Below are 23,679 nucleotides of genomic sequence, written 5' to 3'. Positions count from 1 at the left end.
TCCGATGCCCAGGTTTTCCACCAGTCGCAGTCTGTGGGTGATGATGACCTTCTTGACGTAGTGGAAGAAGTGTGTAAAGAGGTGTCCGACGATGAGGAGACACGGTTGTCAGACAGTGGTGAAGTTGTTGTCAGGGCAGGAAGTCCGAGGGGGGAGCAGACTGAGGGATCGGAGGATGATGAGGTGACAGACCCAAGCTGGGTTGAGAGGCCGGGTGAACACAGTGCTTCTGAGACGGAGGAGAGTCCTCGACCAGAACAGGTTGGAAGAGGCAGTGGTGGGGCCAGACGGAGAGGCAGGGCCAGAGCTGGTGCATCAGCGCCAAATGTGTCACGTAGTGAAGCTCCCGCGGCGAGGGCTAGATTTTCAGAAGTCTGGAGGTTCTTTAAGGAAACACCGGATGACCGACGGACTGTGGTGTGCAACCTTTGCCAAACCAGGATCAGCAGGGGTTCCACCACTACTAGCTTAACTACCACCAGTATGCGCAGGCATATGAATGCTAAACACCCCACTCAGTGGCACCAAGCCCGTTCACCTCCAGCCGTGCACACCACTGCTCCTTCCCCTGTGTCAGCTGATAGTCAGCCCCCTGCCCAGGACCCTGGCACTAAAACCCCATTGTCGCCTCCACGATCCTCCACAGCATCCACCAGCGTTCAGCTCTCCATACCCCAGACGCTGGAGCGGAAACGCAAATATAGTGCAACCCACCCGCACACCCAAGCCCTTAATGTCCACATCTCCAGATTGCTTAGCCTGGAGATGCTGCCCTATAGGCTAGTAGAGACCGAGGCCTTTCGCAACCTCATGGCGGCGGCCGCCCCTCGGTATTCGGTCCCCAGCCGCCACTACTTTTCCCGATGTGCCGTCCCAGCCCTGCACCAGCACGTGTCAGACAACATCATCCGTGCCCTGACCAACGCCGTTTCTGACAAGGTCCACCTGACCACGGACACGTGGACGAGTGCTGCCGGGCAGGGCCACTATATATCGCTGACGGCACATTGGGTTAACTTGGTGGAGGCTGGGACCGAGTCTGACCCTGCGGCTGGTCATATACTGCCGACGCCGAGGATTGCGGGGCCTACCTCGGTCCAGGTCTTTCAGGCCTACTATGCCTCCTCCTCCTCCCATCCCTCCTCCACCTACTCCTCCGAACTACCATCCGTGGGCATGGCGCCATCAGTCGCTAGCTCTAGGCACAGCAGCAGTGCCGTCGCTAAGCGACAGCAGGCGGTGCTCAAACTGCTGAGCCTAGGCGATAAAAGGCACACCGCCCAAGAACTATTACAGGGCATCAAGGCGCAGACTGATCTGTGGCTGGCACAGCTGAACCTGAAGCCAGGCATGGTTGTGTGTGACAACGGCCGTAACCTGGTGGCGGCTCTGCAACTCGGCAGACTGACACATGTGCCATGCCTGGCCCTTGTGTTAAATCTGATAGTTCAGCGTTTCCTCAAGACATACCCCAATCTGTCTGATTTGCTCACGAAGGTGCGCCGCATCTGTGCGCATTTCAGGAAGTCCAGCACAGATGCTGCCACTCTCAGAGCAGCGCAGCGCCGCCTCCAACTGCCCGCTCACCGACTGTTGTGCGACGTGCCCACGAGGTGGAATTCAACATTAACCATGTTATCCAGAGTTTACCAGCAGCGCAGAGCGATTGTAGACTGCCAGATGTCAACTTCCACCAGAACTGGTAGTCAGGTCAGTCAGCTTCCTCAAGTCTACAATGAGGAGTGGACGTGGATGTCTGATATCTGTCAGGTGCTGAGTAACTTCGAGGAGTCAACACAGATGGTCAGTGGCGATGCCGCCATCATCAGCCTCACCATCCCGCTGCTTGGCCTGTTGAAAAACTCTCTGATCAGCATGAAGTCGGAAGCTTTGCGCTCGTCACAAGAGACGGGGGAAGAAGATTCCCTTGTTGATAGCCAAAGCACCCATAGGTCTGTTTCTCAGCGCATATCGGAGGAGGTGGAGGTGGAGGAGGATGAGGAGGAAGAGGAGAAGAATGTTGGCGAGACACAAGAGGGGAGCATTGCTCAGACCTTCACTGTTCAGTGTGTATGGGCAGAAGAAGAGGAGTTGGAGGAGTAGGAAATGGACAGTCAGGCCAGTGAGGGGAGTGAATTCTTACGCGTTGGTACTCTGGCGCATATGGCAGATTTCATGCTAGGCTGCCTATCCCGTGACCCTCGCGTTCAAAGAATTTATTCCAGCACCGATTACTGGGTATTCACTCTCCTGGACCCACGGTACAAGCAAAATCTTTCCACTCTCATCCCTGGAGAGGAAAGGAGTGTGACAATGCATGAATACCAGCAGGCCCTGGTGCACAAGCTGAAACACTATTTCCCTTCTGACAGCGCTAGCGGCAGAGTGCGTAGTTCTGCGGGACAAGTAGCGAGGGAGATTAGGCGAGCAGGCAGCTTGTCCAGCACTGGCAAGGGTACGCTTTACAAGGCTTTTGCCAGCTTTATGTCACCCCAGCAAGACACTGTCACCTGTCCCCAGTCTCGGCAGAGTAGGGCTGATCTTTACAGAAAGATGGTGAGGGAGTACGTAGCTGACCATACCATCGTCCTAAATGATCACACAGCTCCCTACAACTACTGGGTTTCAAAGCTGGACATGTGGCACGAACTGGCGCTGTACGCCTTGGAGGTTCTTGCCTGCCCTGCCGCTAGCGTCTTGTCCGAGCGGGTTTTCAGTGCAGCTGGTGGCATCATCACCGATAAGCGTACACGCCTGTCGACTGACAGCGCTGACAGGCTGACGCTTATTAAGATGAATAAAGCCTGGATTTCTCATAATTTCCAATCTCCACCAGGTGAAGGAAGCTCAACCTGAATAATTTATGCACTCCTCCTCCTCCTCATTTTCCTCCTTCTCCTCCTCTTTGTACACTAAAGCAGAGGAAACTGGCTATTTTTTGACAGGGCCCACTGGCTCTAGCTATAGTACTTTATGCATTTAATTTTTCTGGAGGGCCACCTACCCGGTCCTCTGTTTTAAACAATTTTTGGGACTGCCACATACAGGCACTCAATCTATTCAATTTTTCTGGAGGGACACCTACCTGCTCCTCTGGTTTGAAAACTTTTTTGGACTGCCACATACAGGCACTCAATCTATTTCATTTTTCTGGAGGGCCACCAACTGCTCCTCTGGTTTGAAAACTTTTTTGGACTGCCACATACAGGCACTCAATCTATTTCATTTTTCTGGAGGGCCACCTACCTGCTCCTCTGGTTTGAAAACTTTTTTGGACTGCCACATACAGGCACTCAATCTATTTCATTTTTCTGGAGGGCCACCTACCTGCTCCTCTGGTTTGAAAACTTTTTTGGACTGCCACATACAGGCACTCAATCTATTTCATTTTTCTGGAGGGCCACCTACCTGCTCCTCTGGTTTGAAAACTTTTTTGGACTGCCTCATACAGGCACTATCCAAATTAAATTGTCTCCATAGCAGCCTCCACACGTTGTCTCCATTGCTACCTCCAAAAGTCGTCCATATAGCTGCCTCCATACATCGTCCCCTTATCAAACGAAGTGTGTCAAGCAGAAATTTGGGTTTTTTTCATGGATTCCACATCAAAGTTGTTAACTTTGTCGCCACCCTGCTGTGTTATCCACAAAATATACTGGCAAACTTTTACCATTTAGGGATATTATTTCAGCGCTTCTTGCGCATCTGTTTACATTCCCCTCACCCGCCATATCCCAAACTTATAAGAACGCTACTACACTTAACTTGGTGCAGGCTGGGACCGAGTCTGACCCTGGGGCTGGTCATACTGCCGACGCAGAGGATTGCGGGGCCTACCTCGGTCCAGGTCTCAAAGGCCTACTATACCTCCTCCTCCTCCCACCCCTCCTCCACCTCCTCCTCCTCCGAATTACCATCCGTGGGCATGGCGCCATCAGTCGGTAGCTCTAGGCACAGCAGCAGTGCCGTCGCTAAGCGACAGCAGGCGGTGCTCAAACTGCTGAGCCTAGACGATAAAAGGCACACCGCCCAAGAGCTATTACAGGGCATTCCACATCAAACTTGTTAACTTTGTCGCCACCCTGCTGTGTAATCCACAAAATATACTGGCAAACTTTTATCATTTACCGATATTATTTCAGCGCTTCTTGCGCATCTGTTTACATTCCCCTCACCCGCCATATCCCGAACTTATAAGAACGCTACTACACTTGATCTTGTACAAAAGGTTCTTAGAAGTGCTGTTTGGGGAGTAGCCTAGAGACAGGGGCTTGGATTGGCGAAAGCTCGCCTGGAAGCGGAGCGCCAGCTCCATCCCAAGATCCAACTAACATAGTTTTAACTGCAGCACCTTTAATCTACTACTAGTTCACTGCCTCCATAATAATAATAATAATAATCTTTATTTATATAGCGCCATCATATTCCGTAGCGCTTTACAAATCATAGGAAACAAATACAAATGTAATGTAACAGAGCACAACATTTGTATGGAACAACAGGAGTGAGGTCCCTGCTCGCCAGAGCTTACGGTTTATGAAGATGATGGGGTAACACGAGGTAAAAGAATATTTAATGGTCAAGCCATTCTTCTTAGGGAATAGAACAAAATATAATAAATGGAATTGCTGTCGCTTGAACCACTCAGCCGTCATCTTATATACCAGGTCCAGGGTGAATGGGACTGCAGAGAAGTCTGGTGCCTGTTGGTTGCTGGATAACAGATGGGAGGACGACACAGGACGGGTTAGTAGAAGAGTTAAAACTTCATGCAGTTAATGAGTGTTATAGGCTTGCCTAAAGAAATGGGTTTTAAGAGCACGTTTGAAACTTTGGAGGTTAGGTATTAGTCTGATAGTCCGGGGCAGAGCATTCCATAGAATTGGTGCAGCTCTAGAGAAGTCTTGGAGACGCGAGTGGGAGGTCCGCACTAGGGTAGAGGTTAATCTAAGATCACTGGCGGATCTAAGAGCACGGGTTGGGCGATAGACTGAGATAAGAGAGGAGAGGTAGGGGGGTGCAGCATTATACAGAGCTTTATGGATGAGGGTTATTATTTTAAACTGTATTCGAAAGGAGACTGGCAGCCAGTGCAGCGACTGGCATGAACTGTAGGCATACATGGTACCCTTATCAAACGAGCTGTGTCAGGCAGAATTTTGGGTTGTTTTCATGGCTTCCACAACAAACTTGTTAACTTTGTCGCCACCCTGCTGTGTAATCCACAAAATATACTGGCAAACTTTTATCATTTACCAATATTATTTCAGCGCTTCTTGCGCATCTGTTTACATTCCCCTCACCCGCCATATCCTAAACTTATAAGAACGCTACTACACTTGATCTTATACAAAAGGTTCTTAGAAGTGCTGTTTGGGGAGTAGCCTAGAGACAGGGGCTTGGAATGGCGAAAGCTCGCCTGGCAGCGGAGCGCCAGCTCCATGCCAAGATCCAACTAACATAGTTTTAACTGCAGCACCTTTAATCTACTACTAGTTCACTGCCTCCATACATGGTCCCCTTATCAAACGAGCTGTGTCAGGCAGAATTTTGGGTTGTTTTCATGGCTTCCATGTTAACTTTGTCGCCACCCTGCTGTGTAATCCACAAAATATACTGGCAAACTTTTATCATGTACCGATATTATTTGAGCGCTTCTTGCTCACCTCCTTTGGTTCCTCTCTGCCACCCATTGGTTTGAAGCCTGAGTCCATTTAGGGTATGTCGCCATGCCACTCTCTAGCCTGCCGCTGCTGCCGCTGCCTCTGCATGCCGTCCCCTATAGTGTCAGGGTCAATTATTGGATGTTTTAGATGCTATCTAGCTTCATTCTGTCACTCTGTCATGGCCATGCTGTTGCCCATAATTTTGGCATAATGGTGCGATTAAGCAGCCTCAGAGGCATCCATGCATGCTTGCTCTGCTGTTTCCTGTCCATTTCCGTGGTGTTTCCATCCTTTTCTGAGGTTCCCAGGTGTTTGGCCAAGCTTCCCTGTGCAGAGCCTTGGTCCCCTTGAAAAATGCTCGAGTCTCCCATTGACTTCAATGGGGTTCGTTATTCGAGACGAGCACTCGAGCATCGGGAAAAGTTTGTCTCGAATAACGAGTACCCGAGCATTTTAGTGCTCGCTCATCTCTAGTTTATTCTTATTTTTCTTTTCACTATCACTCATTCTTGAGGTTTCTTGCTCTAATTCGGTTTGTGCTTTATTTAGCTCCTCTATTTTATAATTTCTTTGTAAAAACCTCTCTTTTAATATTGCAGCCTGCTCTTCGTAATCCTCCTTCTTGGTGCAATTTCTTTTTATTCTTTTTAGTTGTCCCTTTGGGATGTTGTTCAACCACGGTGCGTAATGGCATCTGCCGTATTGGATAAAACTATTACAATCAGTATCTTTAAAGAAGGTTTTAGTATAAATGGTGTTTTTGTCTTTAATAAGTTCTAGATCCAGGAAATGTATATTTGACATACTGTAATTGGAAGTAAAAGTTAAGTTAAAATCATTACAATTAATATACCTGATGAAGTCATTTAGTAATTCCTGGGTTCCCTGCCATAAAATGATGACGTCATCTATATACCTCTTATATAATTTTAGATGGTCTTTGAATGGATTATTGTAAAAGATATGTTTGTCTTCCCAGGTGGCCATATATAAATTCACATAACAGGGGGCAAATTTAGCCCCCATGGCCGTTCCTGACTTTTGTAGGAAGAACTTTCCCTCAAACCAGAAATAGTTCCTTTGGAGACCAAAATTTATTAAATTAATTATAAAATTCTTCTGTTCCTCTAAAACCCGTATATCCTTCTCCAAAAATTCTCTAATAGCAGCTACACCTTTCAAGTGTGGTATGCAGGTGTATAGGGAGGTAACGTCGCAGGTGCAAAGGATAGTGTCATTGTCTACTTCAATATCCTTAATGATTTGGAGTAGAGCCCCCGAGTCCTTAAGGTAAGCGGGGGTATTACATACATAGGACTGTAGGAATCTATGTATTCTGAAATCCTACTCGATACAGAATCTATACCGGCGACTATCGGTCGTCCTGGGGGGGGGGGGTCTTCTTGTTCTTATGTAACTTAGGTAGGAAATATATAGTTGGAAATTTTGGGAATTTTATGTTTAAATATTCAAACTCCTTATTATCAATAATGCCCAACTCTTTGGCTCCCATTAAAATTGATCTCAATTCTATTTTAAACTTTTCAGTGGGATTCTCTTTTAATTTGCAATATGTTGTTTCATCTGATAAAATACGATACATCTCATCTATATAATAACTCTTATCCATAATAACAATCCCCCCCCCCCTTATCCGCTGGTTTTACTACTATTGAGCAGTCTTTCTGAAGGTCATGTAACGCATTCCTCTCTTTATTAGAGAGATTAAAGGTGGATATATGTTGTTTTGTAGGAGCGGATTGTTCCAATTGTTTAGTTACAATCCGTTTGAAGGTGTTTATACAATCATTGCTCAACAAATTCGGGATGAATTGGGATTTTTCTTTCAATCCACTATGTACATACCTAGTGGGTTTTTGTGAAATTTCATAGGGATGTAACAAAAAATATTTTTTCAAATTAATGGACCGCACAAATTTTTTAATGTCTATATATGTGTCAAATTTGTTCATATTTCTATCTGGAATATATTTTAAACTTTTTGATAGAAGGCTAATATGAGCTGAGGTAAGTACTTTCTGTTTTTTTGGGGCCATCACATTCACCTCCATCTTTCTTACCTCCTCTTCTAATTTTTCTAGTTTTCTTTTTATAGAGGTTGATTTGTTTTCCTGAGTGACATTCAATGTTGTTTCCTGTAGTCTCCCTAATTGTCCATTCCCTCTCTGTTGGTGGGGAAAATTCCGTTGATCATTCGGGGGGTTATATTGGAGCGAATTTCTAGATTCACCTCCACTTAGGAGTGGAGCGTATCTATTGGAGGTTGTAATGTCCCTATATTCAGAGGTTTCCCTCCTTCTATAGTCTGGTCTCCTCTCTGGATTTCTTCTAGCTATAAATTGATTCTCATTCGGTCTCCAAATCGGACGATTATAATTGTGTCTATTTTGTTGTCCATATTCATGGCGTTTATGGTAGGGATTTCTATAGTTCCAATTGGTCTCCCAATATGGATTATCGTTCCTACTTTGATGGTATCCATAGCTGGCGTTATTATTTCTATTGTTCCTAACACTTCCTTTATCTCCATACTTTTTTTGTCACTATATCCATGGTGAGTGGATTGTGTTTGACTCTTGGTCAATTCATTATGTGGTGTCTCCTGTTTTTCTTTTGCCAGCTTTTTTTGCCATTTAAAAATTGTGTTATTCTCATAATCCTTTTTTACTTTAGAATATTTACGTTGTTTTTTCAAATGTACCTCATTCTCCACTTTTTTTATGGTTTTATGGCATTGACCTGAAAGCTCTAAATAGTCTTCTAGATCCTTTTATGGCTCCAATTTAGTTCTAAGTTCTTCGATAGACTCATTTATTAGTCTTAGCTTAGTTTTTCGCATATGTATGATAAATTCCATTACTTTAAATGAACAATGGCTTAACAAATTCTCCCAGTTAGTCTGGTCCTGCGGACTCTGTTCGCCATTTAGCGGCAAATTCCACCTAAGACCTTCCGGGATCAGGAAGCAGCGGAAGTCTGCCCCACCTCTTCACTGTTTAGCAGCTGCCGACTGCCTCAAATACTTTGTCATCACTGAATAGTGGCGCTGAGCCCAGACCACCTAGTAGTTCCCTGGCTGCCGGAAAGGAACAGGACAGAGATTGGTTGAGGATAGGTGAGGGCCTCTGACCTGCTCCTGGGCCATGCCAACTAATTTTAGTATCTGAGGAACCCACAGACTCTTGGTTGGGGTTGTCAGATGTTATATTTGAGGAATTGGATGACCTAGTGAACCGTTCAACAACCTTTGGGTTGATGATCAACACACTGCCGCTAGATGACAACGGCAGTTCTGGCCTCACAGAGTCACCCCTGCTGCAACGTCCTCTTACTGTACTGCCACCTCTGCCTGCTCCACCTGCCACTTTTCTGTCTGACATAATGGTTTATAAACTATGTCGATTTGACACGTAAATCTGGCTGTAAACTTTAGGCCCAAAAAGGTATGGCAATGTGCGTTATACAGATACTGACAGAGTAATATCTGCGAAAATCACTGTATAAGCTATGTGGATTTGACACATAAATCTGGCTGTAAACTATAGCCCCAAAAAGGTATGGCAATGTGCGTTATACAGATACCCTACAACAGTTATGGCGAACCTTTTGGAGACAGAGTGCCCAAACTACAACCAAAATCCACTTATTTTCCTGTGAAGTGCCAACATGGCATTTTTAGCAGTAACTTATTGCTACCTGTTCTTCCACATCTTTCAATTGTATTGCCCCCCTGAGGCAACCAATACAGTTGAAAGAAGGAGAGCAAATTCAGACTCTCGTTGTAGCTTCTTTCCAGGGTCTCTCTGTAGAGGAAAAATGGTATGTCCAGCAGGATGACCTCCAAAGATATTGCAGTTCTGTCAACACCTTTTCCCTTTTCCTAACAGCCAATGAAGTGTTGCCTGGGACTTGGTGGATCTGGTCCTATTTGGTGAACTCTGTACTGAGGTGATGGTCTGAGTGCCCACAGAAATGGCTCCGAGTGGCACCTCTGGCACCCGTGCCATAGGTTTGCCACCACTGCCCTACAACCAGGGGTGAACCAAGCCTGTCTGCTGCCTGAGGCAAGCCATAGAAAGACCCCCCCCCATAAATGTAATATATCAGCGAGTCTCCGGACCAGATCCATCATATTGGTTTGGTGTGAAAATAAAGCTATGCAAAATGCATACAGCGTGCCACCATGTAGTGTAAATGCATACAGTGTGCCGCCATGTAGTATAAAATGCATACAGTGTGCCGCCGTGTAGTATGAAATGCATACAGCGTGCCGGCATGTAGTATAAAATGCATACAGCGTGCCGCAATATAGTAAAAAATGGATACAGAGTACCGCCTGTAGTATAAAAGGCATACAGCATGCCACCATGTGGTATAAAATGCATACAGAGTACCACCATGTAGTATAAAATAAATAGAGCATACCGCCATGTAGTATAAAATGCATACAGCGTACCACCATTTAATATAGAATGCATACAGAGTACTGCCATATAGTATAAAATGCATGCAGGGTACCGCCATGTAGTATAAAATGCCTAGAGCATACCGCCATGTAGTATAAAATGCATAGAGCGTACCACCATTTAATATAGAATGCATACAGCGTACTGCCATGTAGTATAAAATGCATACAGAGTCCCGCCTTGTATTATAAAATGCATACAGAGTACCACCATGTAGTATAAAATGCATAAAGCGTACCGCCATGTAGTAAAAAATAAAAAATTAAAAAATATAAAAAAAAATAATATCACAAATACTACATATACATACAGCATATATACACATATACAAACAGTACATAAAGCAAATACACACACTGCTCATACATACAGCAGATACACACACACATATATATATACACACACACACCACATACAGAATACACATAAACACTCATACAGCATATGCACATATATATAGAAACACATATATACATATATACACGGATAAAGTAACTGTACCTTTCTTTTATGGTCCTAGGCGGTTCGGCCTTCTCCTTCTCAGGCGGTGACGGGGTGGTTCTGGCGGGGCGGGGGAATAGGTTGGGGGGGGCAGGAGCGGAGTGTACCCGGGAGCGGAGAGGGGTGGGGGGAGCCGGGAGTGGAGGAGATGCATGAAAGTCAAACAGATTTCTTTCTATTTGATTTTGTCACTAAATAGAACTGCTATTTGGGGTATACAGATCCCCCTTAAAGAACAACCAGGGATTGCAGTAAGAATCGTTACTACACAGAACAGTAGCAGCTACTAGACGCTATAGGCAGCACATGAAGTGTGAAGTGCCGAGATTGAAAATGACTGGGTTTTATAGGGCTGTGTGACATCACATAAGCCTGCTGGTCGCTGATTGGCTTACAGGTCTGCAGATGTCATCGGGGGTGTTCCTTTCTCCTTCCCAGAGTTCTCTGCCCCACGTTGTTCTCGCGCCCATTTAGCTGCAAAAAGAGGGGAAAAAAACAACTTTGTTCCCGCAAATTAGCATAAACTCTAATTTTTCCTGAAATTCGAAACGAATTCCTTCTCTAAAGGAATGCCCTTTGTTGTCAAACACGGGTACTTATAGAACCACCCTTGTACCTCTAGTTTCCACAGTTACTTGAAGTGATAGATACCAGTCATTTGAGAACATGTCTTTTTCTGGATCGGTCCTTTATTAAGGTGCAAGTATTGTGCAATACTATTTGTAATCCACAGGTAATTGTGGTCTTCTCCTTTGACCACAGATATAAGCCTTGCTCCAGCTCTACACTTAAAGGGAACCTACCACCACGATTCTACCTATAAAGGTAGAACGGGTGGTAGGTGGATGTAAGGAACATGAGGATAGCCCTTTTTAGAGCTAATCCTCACGTCCCCTCTAACTTTTGGTAAACTTTATTCCCCTAATATGTAAATTTTGTTATGCGGCTACTGGGGCGTGGAGTAGCCGGGCACGAGGCTACACGGCGCACCTACTCCACGCCCCAATAGCCACATTACTCCTCCTACCCTCCTCATAGCTGCGCAGAACGCAGGCCCGCGGCTGAGCAGCCACAGCTCCGAGGCCAAAGCTAATGCGCATGCGCAGTAGCCGGCTTGTCGGGCGAGGGCGCGCACACAACAAGGTAGGAGTAGTAACGTGGCTACTGGGGCGTGGAGTAGCCGCGCCGTGTAGCCTCGTGCCAGGCTATTCACGCCCCAGTAGCCGCATAACAAAATTTACATATTAGGGGAATAAAGTTTACCAAAAGTTAGAGGGGACGTAAGGATTAGCTCTAAAAAGGGCTATCCTCACGTCCCTTACATCCACCTACCACCCGTTCTACCTTTATAGGTAGAATCGTGGTGGTAGGTTTCCTTTAACATAGTCTAACAGCTTTAATGGTAAGGTGTCAGTGTTCCCTTATGTTATTTGTGTATCACTATGTAGTCTCCGTAGATGCAAACAAGCCATACTTACTAGTCCTTGAGGTATTTATTTCAAGTAGTCTTTCTACCTAGGAAACTTCTCCTGCAATCAGCTCGGCACAGACCTCCATCCTGCACACAGCCCTCTACAACCGCCCAGTGTAACGGGTGGTCCCAAGACCCTTATATTGTGCCACTCTGCCCCCGCTGGCACCTCTCCGCACTCCTTACCGGTCCCGGCTCCTGTGTCGTCCTTCCTCCGCCCCGCGCCTGCTCGTTCCCGACTCTTAGGGCGCGCACACGCCGGCTTCACTATATTTATAGAGCCAGTGCTCCGTTAATTGGCGCTGGCCATTTTCGGATGGAGTATATATAAGCCTGCCCCTTCCTGCACACCCTGCAGGATCTTCATGCCTTGTGCCTTAGAAAAAGCTTTGTCTGATGCCCTGCACTAATATTGTGATTTCTCGTTGTGACCCCGGTTCATTTCCCTACTACACTCCTCTGCTGCCTGCCTTGACCTATTGTTACGTTCCCGACTCCGAGATTGCCTGCCCTTCCTGTACCTCGACCTTGGCTGCTACCACGGACAAGTCACGCCTGTGAAACTACCTGGTCGTACCATGTCACAGCAAAACCATCCTGATTTGCGGCGGGCTCTGGTGAAGACTTGGTACCACTTTGACACCGGTCCCAGGTGTTGGCTTATGTCATCGTCCGCAGTGGTTCAGAGGATCCACTATCTCCAATCCTGACACCCAGCATAGCAACCGCTTTTCTTCTAACTTGTTTGGTGAATGCCGTAAAAACAAAACCCGAAAGTCGCCAGAAAATGTACATTTTTCATATAATCCCTTCACAAAAATGTTCCAAAAAGTGATCACAAAAAACTATGTGCACCAAAATGGTATCAAGGAAAAGGACAATTCAAGACGTAAGAAATAAGCCCTAAACCAGCTCTGTCAACCAAAAAAATATTAAAAGTTGTATCTCCGAAAAGATGGCAATACAAAAACAAATGAGATTTTCTTCTATATTAGTTTTATCCAGTAAAATTGTAAAAATATATAAAAATAACTATATAAATGAGGTAACACCGTAATCTTAGTGATCTATAGAATAAAGATAATATAGTATTTTTAGTTTACATATACGACCCCAAAGAAATTTTAAAAAAGCAATCCAAAATTGATCATTTTCATTTCCTCTATACATTCAAGAGTTAATAAATTCTAATCAATAAGCTAATGCCCCACTAAAATGAGGTATTTGTAAAGTGCATCTCATGTTGCAAAATATAAGCCCTTATATGTCCAAATTAAAAAATTGCATCTGATTTTGTTTTAACCCCTGTAAAACGATTAAAGGGTTAACAAACTTCATAAAAGTTGTTTTTTACATACGTTGAGGGGTGTAGTTTCTGTAATGGGGAAATTTATGGGGTTTTACTTTTATTAAGGCCTCTTAACCCCTTAACGCTGAAGCCACTTTTCACCTTCCTGACACGGCCCATTTTTTCAAATCTGCCCTGTGTGACTATAAATGGTTATAACTTTGAAACGCTTTAACATAGCCAAGTGATTTTAAAATTGTTTTCTCGTGGCACTTTGTACTTCATGTTAGTTGAAAAATTTTGGTGGTATGTTTTGCATTTATTTATGAGAAAATCAGATATTTGGTGAAAATTTGGAAAAATTCTCGATTTTCAAACTTCAAAATGTTCTACTTTTTTCACACAGTCATAACAGCAAAAAAACTTAATAACTAACATTCACCGAATGTCTTCTTTATGTGGACATGGTTTTTTATGCATACTCTTATTTTTGTAGGATGTTATGGGCCTTTGAACGTTAGGTGCGATTTTTCACATCTTCATAAAAAATGCAAAATCCTGCTATTGAGGGACCTGCTGAGGTTTCAAATCACTTTGAGAGACCTAAATAAAAGTAAAACCCCTTAAATTACCCCATTATAGAAACTACACCCCTCAACGTACGTAAAACAACTTTAATGAAGTTTATTAACCCTTTAATTGTTTTACAGGGGTTAAAACAAAATCGGATACAATTTTGAAAGTACATTTTTTTTGGCTAAATTAATGTGTTTTTCAAACAATGTACAAATTCTCAGTGGATAAAATACCAAAACGATCCACAAAATTTGATACCCAATCCCTCCCGCATATAACAATACCCCATATTTGGCGGTAACCTGCTGTATGGGCACACGCCAGGGCATCAAAGAGAAGCTGCGCCATTCAGAGAAGATTATGCATTGTCACTTTTTATTGGCTATACAATCTTTATTTTTTTGGCAATTTGGAAATATAAGGGCTTATTTTTTGCGATATGAGATACACTTTACAAATACTTCATTTTAGTGGGTCATTAGCTTATTGATGAGATTTTATTAACTCTTGAATGTATGGGTGAAAAGAAAATTGTCAATTTTGGTTTCCTTTCTTTTTGGTTTTTTTGGGGGTCGTACACCGTATACTAAAAATACTATATTATCTTTATTCTATAGGTCACTACGATTACGGTGATACCTCATTTATATAGTTTTTCATTTATTTTTACAATTTTACTGGAAAAAAAGGAATATAGAGGAAATCTCATTTGTTTTTGCATCGCCATCTTTTCGGGGACATAACTTTAATACTTTTTTGTTGACAGAGCTGGTTTAGGGCTTATTTTTTACGTGTTGAGTTGTCCTTTCAATTGATACCATTTTGGCGCACATAACTTTTTTTGATCACTTTTTAGAACATTTTTGTGAAGGGATTTTATGAAAAATTTACATTTTTGGCGAGTTTTTCGGGTTTTTTTTTTACGGAGTTCACCGAGCGGGCCCAATAATGTTTCTGAGTTATTGTACGGATTGTTACGGACGCAACAATACCAAATATGTGGCGTTTTTGGCGATTTTGTGGTTTTTTTCACTTTATTGCATGAATATAGGGAATGTTTGTGTTTAGGGGACTTTAACTTTATTTAATTAATTCTTTTTATTAAAAAATGCTTTTATTAAATGTTTTAACTGTGTTTTTTCACTTTTACAGGTTAGCTTGAACAAGTGATCCACTGATCACTTGTTCAAGCTATTCTTCACCTTACACAGTGTAATACAGATGCTGCGCATGCTCAGTGTGTTACAGCCGGGAAGGCAGGACCCGGCTCACGGAGGAGGATCACACAGCCCCGGCAGTCCCGGGGCTGCGATCGGAACTTCGGACCCCCCCGGTAAGCGCCGCGGGGGGGGGGGGGGGGGGTTTGATTCTTGCGAAACGCCCCTAACACATTGCGGTCAGCGCGACCGCAGCGTGTTAGGGGTTAACACCCGCGATCGGAGAAATCTCCGATCGCGGGTGTTAGAGGCGGGTGTCAGCTATAATATATAGCCGACACCCGCAGCTTCTGGCCCAGAAGCTTGACGTAATAGTACTGCATTTTGCGGGAACGCACCTCCCGCCATGCAGTACTATTACGTTAAATGTCGGGAAGGGGTTAAAGTGACTTTAAAGGACACCTGTCATCAGGTCTGTGTCACTTGTCCTGTCACTACTACCTGTTGGAGCAGCTCACAAGGATCCCATCCCAGCCTTTATCTAGTTATTTCATACATTATTCATTGTAAAATTATCTATTTTTTATCATGTAAATGAGGCTGGTCACATGGTCAGAGGCAGTGATGTCACCCCTGTTCCCCCTCCCCTCTCCTCCCCCTGCTCATGTCTGTGTGTAATGTATAGTAAAGCATGGCTAGTGTGTGCTGCATCTGCTGACATGCTGCATCCTCCTAATATACAGGTGAGAGACACAGACATGAGCTACACATGAATCTGACATGTTCTGCAGTAACATGGCTGCCTGGAGCTGTTGTATCTCTCCTATACACACACAGGCTGCAGGGGGCGTGGCCACCAGCACCAGGAAGCACATCATTATACAGCCTCACATCATTATACAGGCTGTCAGTCATGCACTGGGGGTGTGGCTGTACCTCCCTCTCATGAATAGAGTGGACAGCTTGAATATGCTAATGCTTCATTGGACATTTCACAGGTCATTTGCATACAGCTTTAGGACCTCATTGCTTAGTTTTACAGGCATGTAGAGGGACAATGAAGGGATAGAGGCAATGCTCTCTAAAGGCAGTTTATGAAAATATATTTAGTTTAGGGAGGTTATTTTGCATGACAGGTTCTCTTTAAGGTCCCTCAATTGCAGGATTTAGCATTTTTTATGAAAATGTGAAAAATCGCACCTACAAAAATGAGGGGCTGCCAAAAAAAAGTCCACATAAAGTAGACATTCTGTAAATGGTAGTTATCAAGGGGCCGTTGTCTGCCGTGTTCAGCGTTCTCCCCGCACTGCCACATGGAACAATAAAGCTTTTTCATTACTTCATCTGACCAGTGAGTGCCACTGCTTTTTTCTACTTATGCGCATTTGCTTATCCTGGCTGGAAGTTGAGCACCACTGAGGATCTATACATACTGCTTGCCATTTGCTTTAAATATCCCATGTGCACCTAACTATTCTATGTAAGGACCTAACTACTGGTCAGGACAACTATCTATCACTTTGTGCACCCCACAAATACATGTGCACCTTAACACGGATCAGGATACTGTGAAGTAATATGGACACGGTGCACTCAAATGAGCATATAGTGTAAAAAAGCACTAGCATAGCACACTAAAAAGTGTACCAAACAGTGTGGTTTGGTTTAGAAAGGAGGAAGGGATGATAGGAGTGATGGGATCGATGGATGATTGGTTTGATGACACAGAATGATCAAATTGGAAAGACACAGGACAATCAGGAGGGGCTGGTAGTGCTGTTCTACAGTACTGATTCCTCTAGCACAATTCTACTCCTTTCTCCAACATTGGAGAGCGGGTTAACAGTGAAAGATGAACATTTGGATGTTCACGGTAGTGTGCAGATGCCCCCTTAACGTCACCTCCACTGCCAATCAGTGTGAAAATGGCGCAATGGAGAAAAAAAAAATCACAATTACTGAAGTTTTGCCAAACAGTGTCCCTAGGTGTGATGAAAAGAGCTCACCCTCACTCGATTTCCCCAGCTGGCACTGTCATCAGTAGAGTGCTGTTCGATTAGTCCGCTTGACTCAGATGATATTCATATGGCAATGAAGAGATAAACATGGCACTTCCAATTAAAATTTCTTTGTTTTATTGGATGTCTTCTAAAAGAACCTACCTGTAATGCTTTTAGAAGATGTCCAATAAAACAAATACATTTTAATTGGAAGTAATGCGTTGTTTATCTTTTCATTGCCAAGAAAATGTTCTCCATTGTGTTTTATACTGTGCAATGCCTTTTGCATGTTTTACAGTTAAATTAGGAGCTGTCTGACATTCTTTCTAATTAATTGAAGGATGGGTCCCAAAAGCATTTTCTTTAATGGACCCACAGTACTCCAGGCTGACATCTCCCCTTGCAAATGGTGTGTTCATCACTTAGATTCTTACATTTAGCAGAAAAGAAGAAATGCCTGCCACTCCATGCAGGGGCCTGCACCAATGGCCAAAAATATAAATGCAGCTATCTGCACATGCTGCTACTGCCATGCCATTCCATGCCATGTCATGCCATGCCATGCCATACCATGCTTCTGATTCTTGCTTGACAGGTCATTATTACTGCTACTAGTATTCATTTTTGAAAGTTGCAATCCCAGTGCGGACCCCAACCTGGGTTTGGATCTAATAATTTCAGACATGAAAGGAATTTCCTAAAAAATGGCAAAGCAAATCTTCCAAAAAATTAGGTGAAGCTTTGGAGAATTAAATAACATTTATTATTCTCAAGATCAGAGAAAGATCAAACAATGTTCACAGAAAGCTAAAATTCCATGTAAAGGTGGGCACAACCTTTACAAAAGATTCTTCTTTTCCCTTTTTGGTGTTTAAGGGTTAAAGGTGGTAGCACATAAGGACGGCTATATAAGTCTGATAAGTGCCACTGAATATTCTTTTTGCTTCTAAAATTCCATGTATCTACCATGAAAAAACAGGAGATAAATTGATGTCACCTAGAGACATAGTCAAAGCTTTTATGAAGTGATTGCTGAATTTGGTTTTGGGAAAAGATTGTAGTTTCTAGAGAAAATGTCATTACCTAAGAACAAGTCCGCAGACATAAATCTAAAATATCAGAGACGGAAATAATTGAAAAATTATCACCCCACAAGTTACCTGGACTGGACAGATTGCCAGGTGCCTATTATAAGAAATGTAGTTTAACTAGTTACTAGTTCCATTTCTATGTAGAGTATATGAAGAGGCAGCGACTAGAGGAACTTTCCCAGAGGAAATGCTTTCAGCTTTGATGGTCACCCTGCTTAGACCAAGAAAAACACCTGATCGCCATGAAAATTTTAGACCCATCTCAAGGATATCTAAATATACACAATAATTTTAGCCAATATTCTTAAGGCAGTTCTTCCTGCTTAAATATCTACGGAACAGGCAGGGTTTACATCGGGCAGACAAGTTTCTGACAATACCCGTAAAGTCTAATACAAAAGATCTAATACAGGTATGTGAAGCTATCCTGGCAATAATTCTCACAATTGACCCCGAGAAAGTGGGGGAACTGGGACTATTTTTTTACAGTGCTGTACAAATAGAAGGCCACATATTTATGGCTATAAAGGCATTTTATTCTAACCTAACAGCTACAGTGTTTGTCAACATCACCCTCTCCAAGAAGTTCACACTTTCAAACAGAATACATCAGGGGTGTCCCCTGTCACCATTTACATTTGTTTTCTCCTTAAAACCACTGGCAGAATGAATAAGAGGTCACCCTGAGATTTTCGGAATTAAAAGGGTTGTCCAAGAGATAAATAAATGTGTATTCACCTCCTCTGTCACTCCTGATGTCCGTCTGCGGTCCGTCTGATCTTTGCCTGTTTGTTTACAGGGGCACAGAAGCTGTGCTTGGGTAGCTTCTGGCCGGCCATGTCCACTTGTCCTTATTTCTCAGCACTGTATAAGGCACTGGGATCTGGTTACTGGTGGGCTTGGCCAGACACCTCTGCCACCTGGAAGCTTCCATTCCCCTGTAAACAGATGCACCGTGGCGTGGGACATCATGAGTGACAGAGAAGGTGGATACACATTAATTTTTTATTTTTTTTTACTCTGCCCCAGCCTGACTCCTAATTCTTTGGAACCCCTTTAAAGTAAGACAGCCAGAGCATAGAATATCACTTTTTGGCGGACAACATAATTTTAACGTCTTCTGCCCCTAAACAAGATCACTTATCTAGCAAAGTCAGAAACCCAGGGTCGATTTCCAAACTGTAACTAAATCTAAAAAACTGGGTGGATTGGAGGAACCAAAACTGAAAGATTATTATAGAGCTGCAGTATTTGATCAGGGTAATCACTGGTGGAGTGGGACAGATGACAAAAAAATAGTGTCATATCACTATGACATATCATGACATATCACTGAATAATACATCTAACACTTATCAGACTAATAGATCTAATATATCTCTTGGTATAGGGTCTGCTTTACCAAGGGAGATAACACACAATGAGACTATATATAATAATGTGATTAACCTTACCAACTTGAAATAGTCAAAGGACTGAATTTCATTACTATCTAAAGGCTTGAAATTTGCCATGACAAATGAATTTGATTTTGTCCAATTTGTTATTGATTTATGTTAAGGCATCCAGAAACCTGATTTACACAAGTTCTTTCAGGACCAGATAAAAGTTCCTGGGCAAGAAGTGAAGCGGAAGTTCCTGCTTTGGTGGGTCCTCTATGAGTTAATTCATCCCCTCTATTTGTCAGAGACAAATTTTCTCTTAAGTCTGGATACTACTGTAACATCATGTAATGTAGTTGAACATGACAATGTAGAGGTATAGACTTTTAACGAAGGGGTCAAGTCCAATTTCTTTCCCCCTTGCCTGCCAGTTCTCTCATTGTGCAGTTTTGCCTATGTGTCAGAGAAGAGGTAAAAGCACTTATGTATCCAAAATCCTTAAGAATTTGACCAGTTGAAAGCAGGCTGTTCTGACCTGGCTTAAATCCCGAACGGATATCATTATAAAACTGGCAGACAAGGTGAAGTCCCAGACAGCTTGAGTAACAGCAGCTTGAGTAAGCACTAGTTGAGCGCCATTGCATGGCCCTGCTCCTCTTTTGTACAGCATCATATCAATAAAGTCCTATGCACAAGATCTCACACAAGTGAGTGTGGCTTAACTATCTTGAATTAAAATTACCTCACACAAGATTGACAAGTAATTCATTTAACATTTAGAATACAATTTTGTAATTATTTCTAGAACCAAAATATTTACTTGTAGTGTATCTGGAATTATTTTCTTATTTCTTTTGGCAATCTGCTTAATAATTGCATTAGCTTCAGTTTTACGGTTTTGGGAAATAAGCCATCGAGGTGATTCTGGAACACACCTACAACAAGAGATATATATATATAAATATAAAGAGATAACACTGTAAAAACTTACCATATATCTATAAAATTTAGGATTGTATGGGGTCACAATATCCTGTAGAGATTAAAATATCTCTCATTTCAGATACAGTGTTTATAGGGACAATAAACCATCCACAGGTCATTATGTCACAGATTGCCCTATTTGAGTTCTGCACATTAACAAATGTTTATACTCACCTTGGTCTGGAACTCTGAGCACCTTCACTATGAAACAAGTAAATCTGGAGTAGTACATCCCTGCTTCAATTTGCAGCACTGAAGCCAGTATGTTATGTCAGCTTCATTGTAGCATCATGATAGGAGGTAGTAGTGTTGAGAGCTCCAGAAGACCAATGTGCCTCATTGGACATCTAGGTAAGTATAAACATGTTTATGGACAGAGGTCAAATAGAGCAATTGGAACACTCCACACACTAACCCATAGATCCAATCACTGTGATTGTGTTAATCTTTTTATATTTGTGATCCATGGTCTCCTTCCTTCTAAAATCGTCTTTTAAAATCACGCTCATGAGCCTGAAGGGTTTCTGTTGGGCTCCTCCATCCTACATATTTGCAGGCTGTTACAGTGTGCAAGGAGCACTACCTCCTGAAACTTCCTGTGCTGCAATGGGATTACATGATGCAAAGGGTTCCAAGGAACAGAGGGGAGAGTGAAAAAGTCTCACAGCCTGCATTACAAAGGGTCTGGGATAACTCCCACTGTATTATTGTCATTACGTCAAAAATAAGGTTTTTTAAAGGTGAGAAATAAAAAAGAGGGTTTTTATTATTAGGCCAGCATCATATGTCTGTCTTTGGAGCTCAGCTGCCTGTAATATTTATGAAAGTGGCTTTAGCTTTTTAATAAATGTTCTTAGCTCTATTTGTTGTCTGGGATTTTTTCTCAATTCTCAAAAAAGTTGCAAAATACATTATAATTCGCCAGCAGAGGACTGGAGTGGCTCTGCAAGTCATAAACCTAATAACCATTTATACTTTAAGTTCATCTATTAAAAATAGGGGGATCATTTAAAATACAGTATTAAAAGACAGTACATAAAGGGGACAATTCATGTACAGTATACGATAACAAGACGACAGTATATATAGCATTTTCATACAGTATGCTGGATTAAAAAGAGCATGCATGTGGGCCAAAATACATGTACCGTATATACTTGAGTATAAACCGACGTACCGAATTTAAACACAAAAAACTGGGAAAACCTATTGAGTATAAGCCCCCAATATATAGCCAGCCCCTGCAGTATATAGCCTGCCCTTCCGCCCAGTATATATCCAGCCCCAAGTATGCCAAGCCTGTAGTTTTAAAAAAAATTAACACATGAAGAAGAGCTGAAGACGACCTGAAGTACTGGGGAAGGGGGGGGGGGCATCGGAAACGTGAGTACAGTGTTATTTTTTTTAAATAGCTAAGTATAAGCCGAGTTAGGTTTTTTTCCGCACATCTTTTGTGCTGAAAAACTCAGCTTATACTTGAATATATACGGGTAAACCATTTAAAATGAACTAGTATTAGTCATGGCCAGAATACAAAAATTCATATCCATATCTCTACCATATCTCCACTATTTTTAATGGATAAACTTAATAAAGTATAAATGGTGATTTATTCACATTTGGCATAAATTATTTGTAAGTTAAAATTGATATTTATTTGTGCTGTTTGGTAACAGCTTCCAGGGATTATATATTGGTAAAAATTTCCCTCTACAATGCTTGTTCGGTTTAACAAAAGTCATGAATCTAGCTTTGCACAGCTTTGCATTAGCTTTAGTTCTATGTTTAGGACAGAATAATGAAGTGGTGGAGATAGCACTGTTTGACTTTAGCAGCGAATAGTAGCAAAACAACTTTATGTGATTTTTTTGATAAATAACCCCCAGGGAGTCCCACCAAAAAAACTGAAGCAATTTTACCCATGACTTGAACATACTGAGCTGCTGAGATTCCAATGTGAATATCATAAGAGGTTTCCTCGGGGAATACACTATTGTCACATATTTTCCAAAAAAGTATCATTCCATTGTTTCAGTATATCTTAATTTTTAATGGTATTTTAAACAATCTTTAAAAGTAATAATTTTTCATTGATGGTCCTACATTGTTTAAAGAAAACAGGCTTCTTAAATTAGAGACAGCCATTATACAGCTTTAGAGGCTGTTAGACTGTCTCATCCTCCATCATTGTTCCCTTCACCCCTCCTGATGCCTGATGTTTGTTGGAGTTTACAATGAGAATTTATAATGTTATGGTATTGTAAAATCTAAAAAATACTGTCCAAAATTATAAATACATTAGGGTGAATCTCAAAAGTAAGAATTTTATTACAACCATTTCATCTAACTGACCTTATGGAAATATATATTCTGGCCATCAATTTAACACCAAACACAAGTAACTGTATGAATCAAAACTGTACATGAATATAAATGACTACCAATAATAATGATATCCTTTAAAAAGTTTACCAAAAGTATGTTAAGAACACAAAGTTTGGCAAGGTGGCGACCAGTTGTAGCCATCTCCAATTAGTAATGAAGTAAGCAACTCCTGCTAGTACTAGAAGTCCAACAGTGAAAGCCATTTGGTACACAATTCCAACTGTTCTTCTGTGGTCCAGGCCAACGAATTCTGCAACTAAAAATTATAAAATGTGGTACGAATTAAATGAAACCATTAATGTGTACAAATCAACTTAAGTAGTTGGAAAAAAATTTTCACCTCACGATTTCCAGAATACACTTATTAACCACCATATACAGGAGCAATTGTCTGCTGTTGCTGTGGCAGTTAGAAGCTGAGCTATTTGGTTGCTATTTTGCCACAGTTCATTAATATGAGTTATTAGCTTTGATTGGATAGTATAGGCAATGAGTAGAAGACTACTTATGTGTGTGGTAAGATGGATAGGGATACAAAGATAGGGGGAGATTTATCAAAAATGTTTGAGATAGAACTGTACCAGTTGGGCATGGAAACAGATCAGCTGTGATTTTATAAACAGCTGTGCAAAAATTAAACTTGAGCTCTGATTGGTTGTCATGGGAGAATAGAAAATTTCTGCTCTTAGAC

At 42.3% G+C, this 23,679-nt stretch overlaps 1 protein-coding gene across 2 annotated transcripts in view; it reads right to left on the bottom strand.

Moving 5' to 3' along the window:
- Positions 1-23,679, bottom strand: part of SLC22A2 (solute carrier family 22 member 2) — a 524,556-nt gene that overhangs the window by 374,987 nt on the left and 125,890 nt on the right. For both annotated transcript variants that reach the window (XM_072140991.1, XM_072140993.1), the window contains 2 exons: positions 23,076-23,244; positions 20,440-20,554 (listed from right to left, as the gene is read on the bottom strand). In XM_072140991.1, coding sequence (XP_071997092.1) covers positions 20,440-20,554; positions 23,076-23,244 — 284 coding nt within the window. The remainder of the gene's footprint in view (positions 1-20,439; positions 20,555-23,075; positions 23,245-23,679) is intronic.

Source organism: Engystomops pustulosus, chromosome 3, assembly GCF_040894005.1.
Source record: "Engystomops pustulosus chromosome 3, aEngPut4.maternal, whole genome shotgun sequence".
In the NCBI taxonomy this organism is placed as follows: Eukaryota; Metazoa; Chordata; class Amphibia; order Anura; family Leptodactylidae; genus Engystomops; species Engystomops pustulosus.
This window is presented reverse-complemented; position numbering and strand designations above follow the sequence as displayed.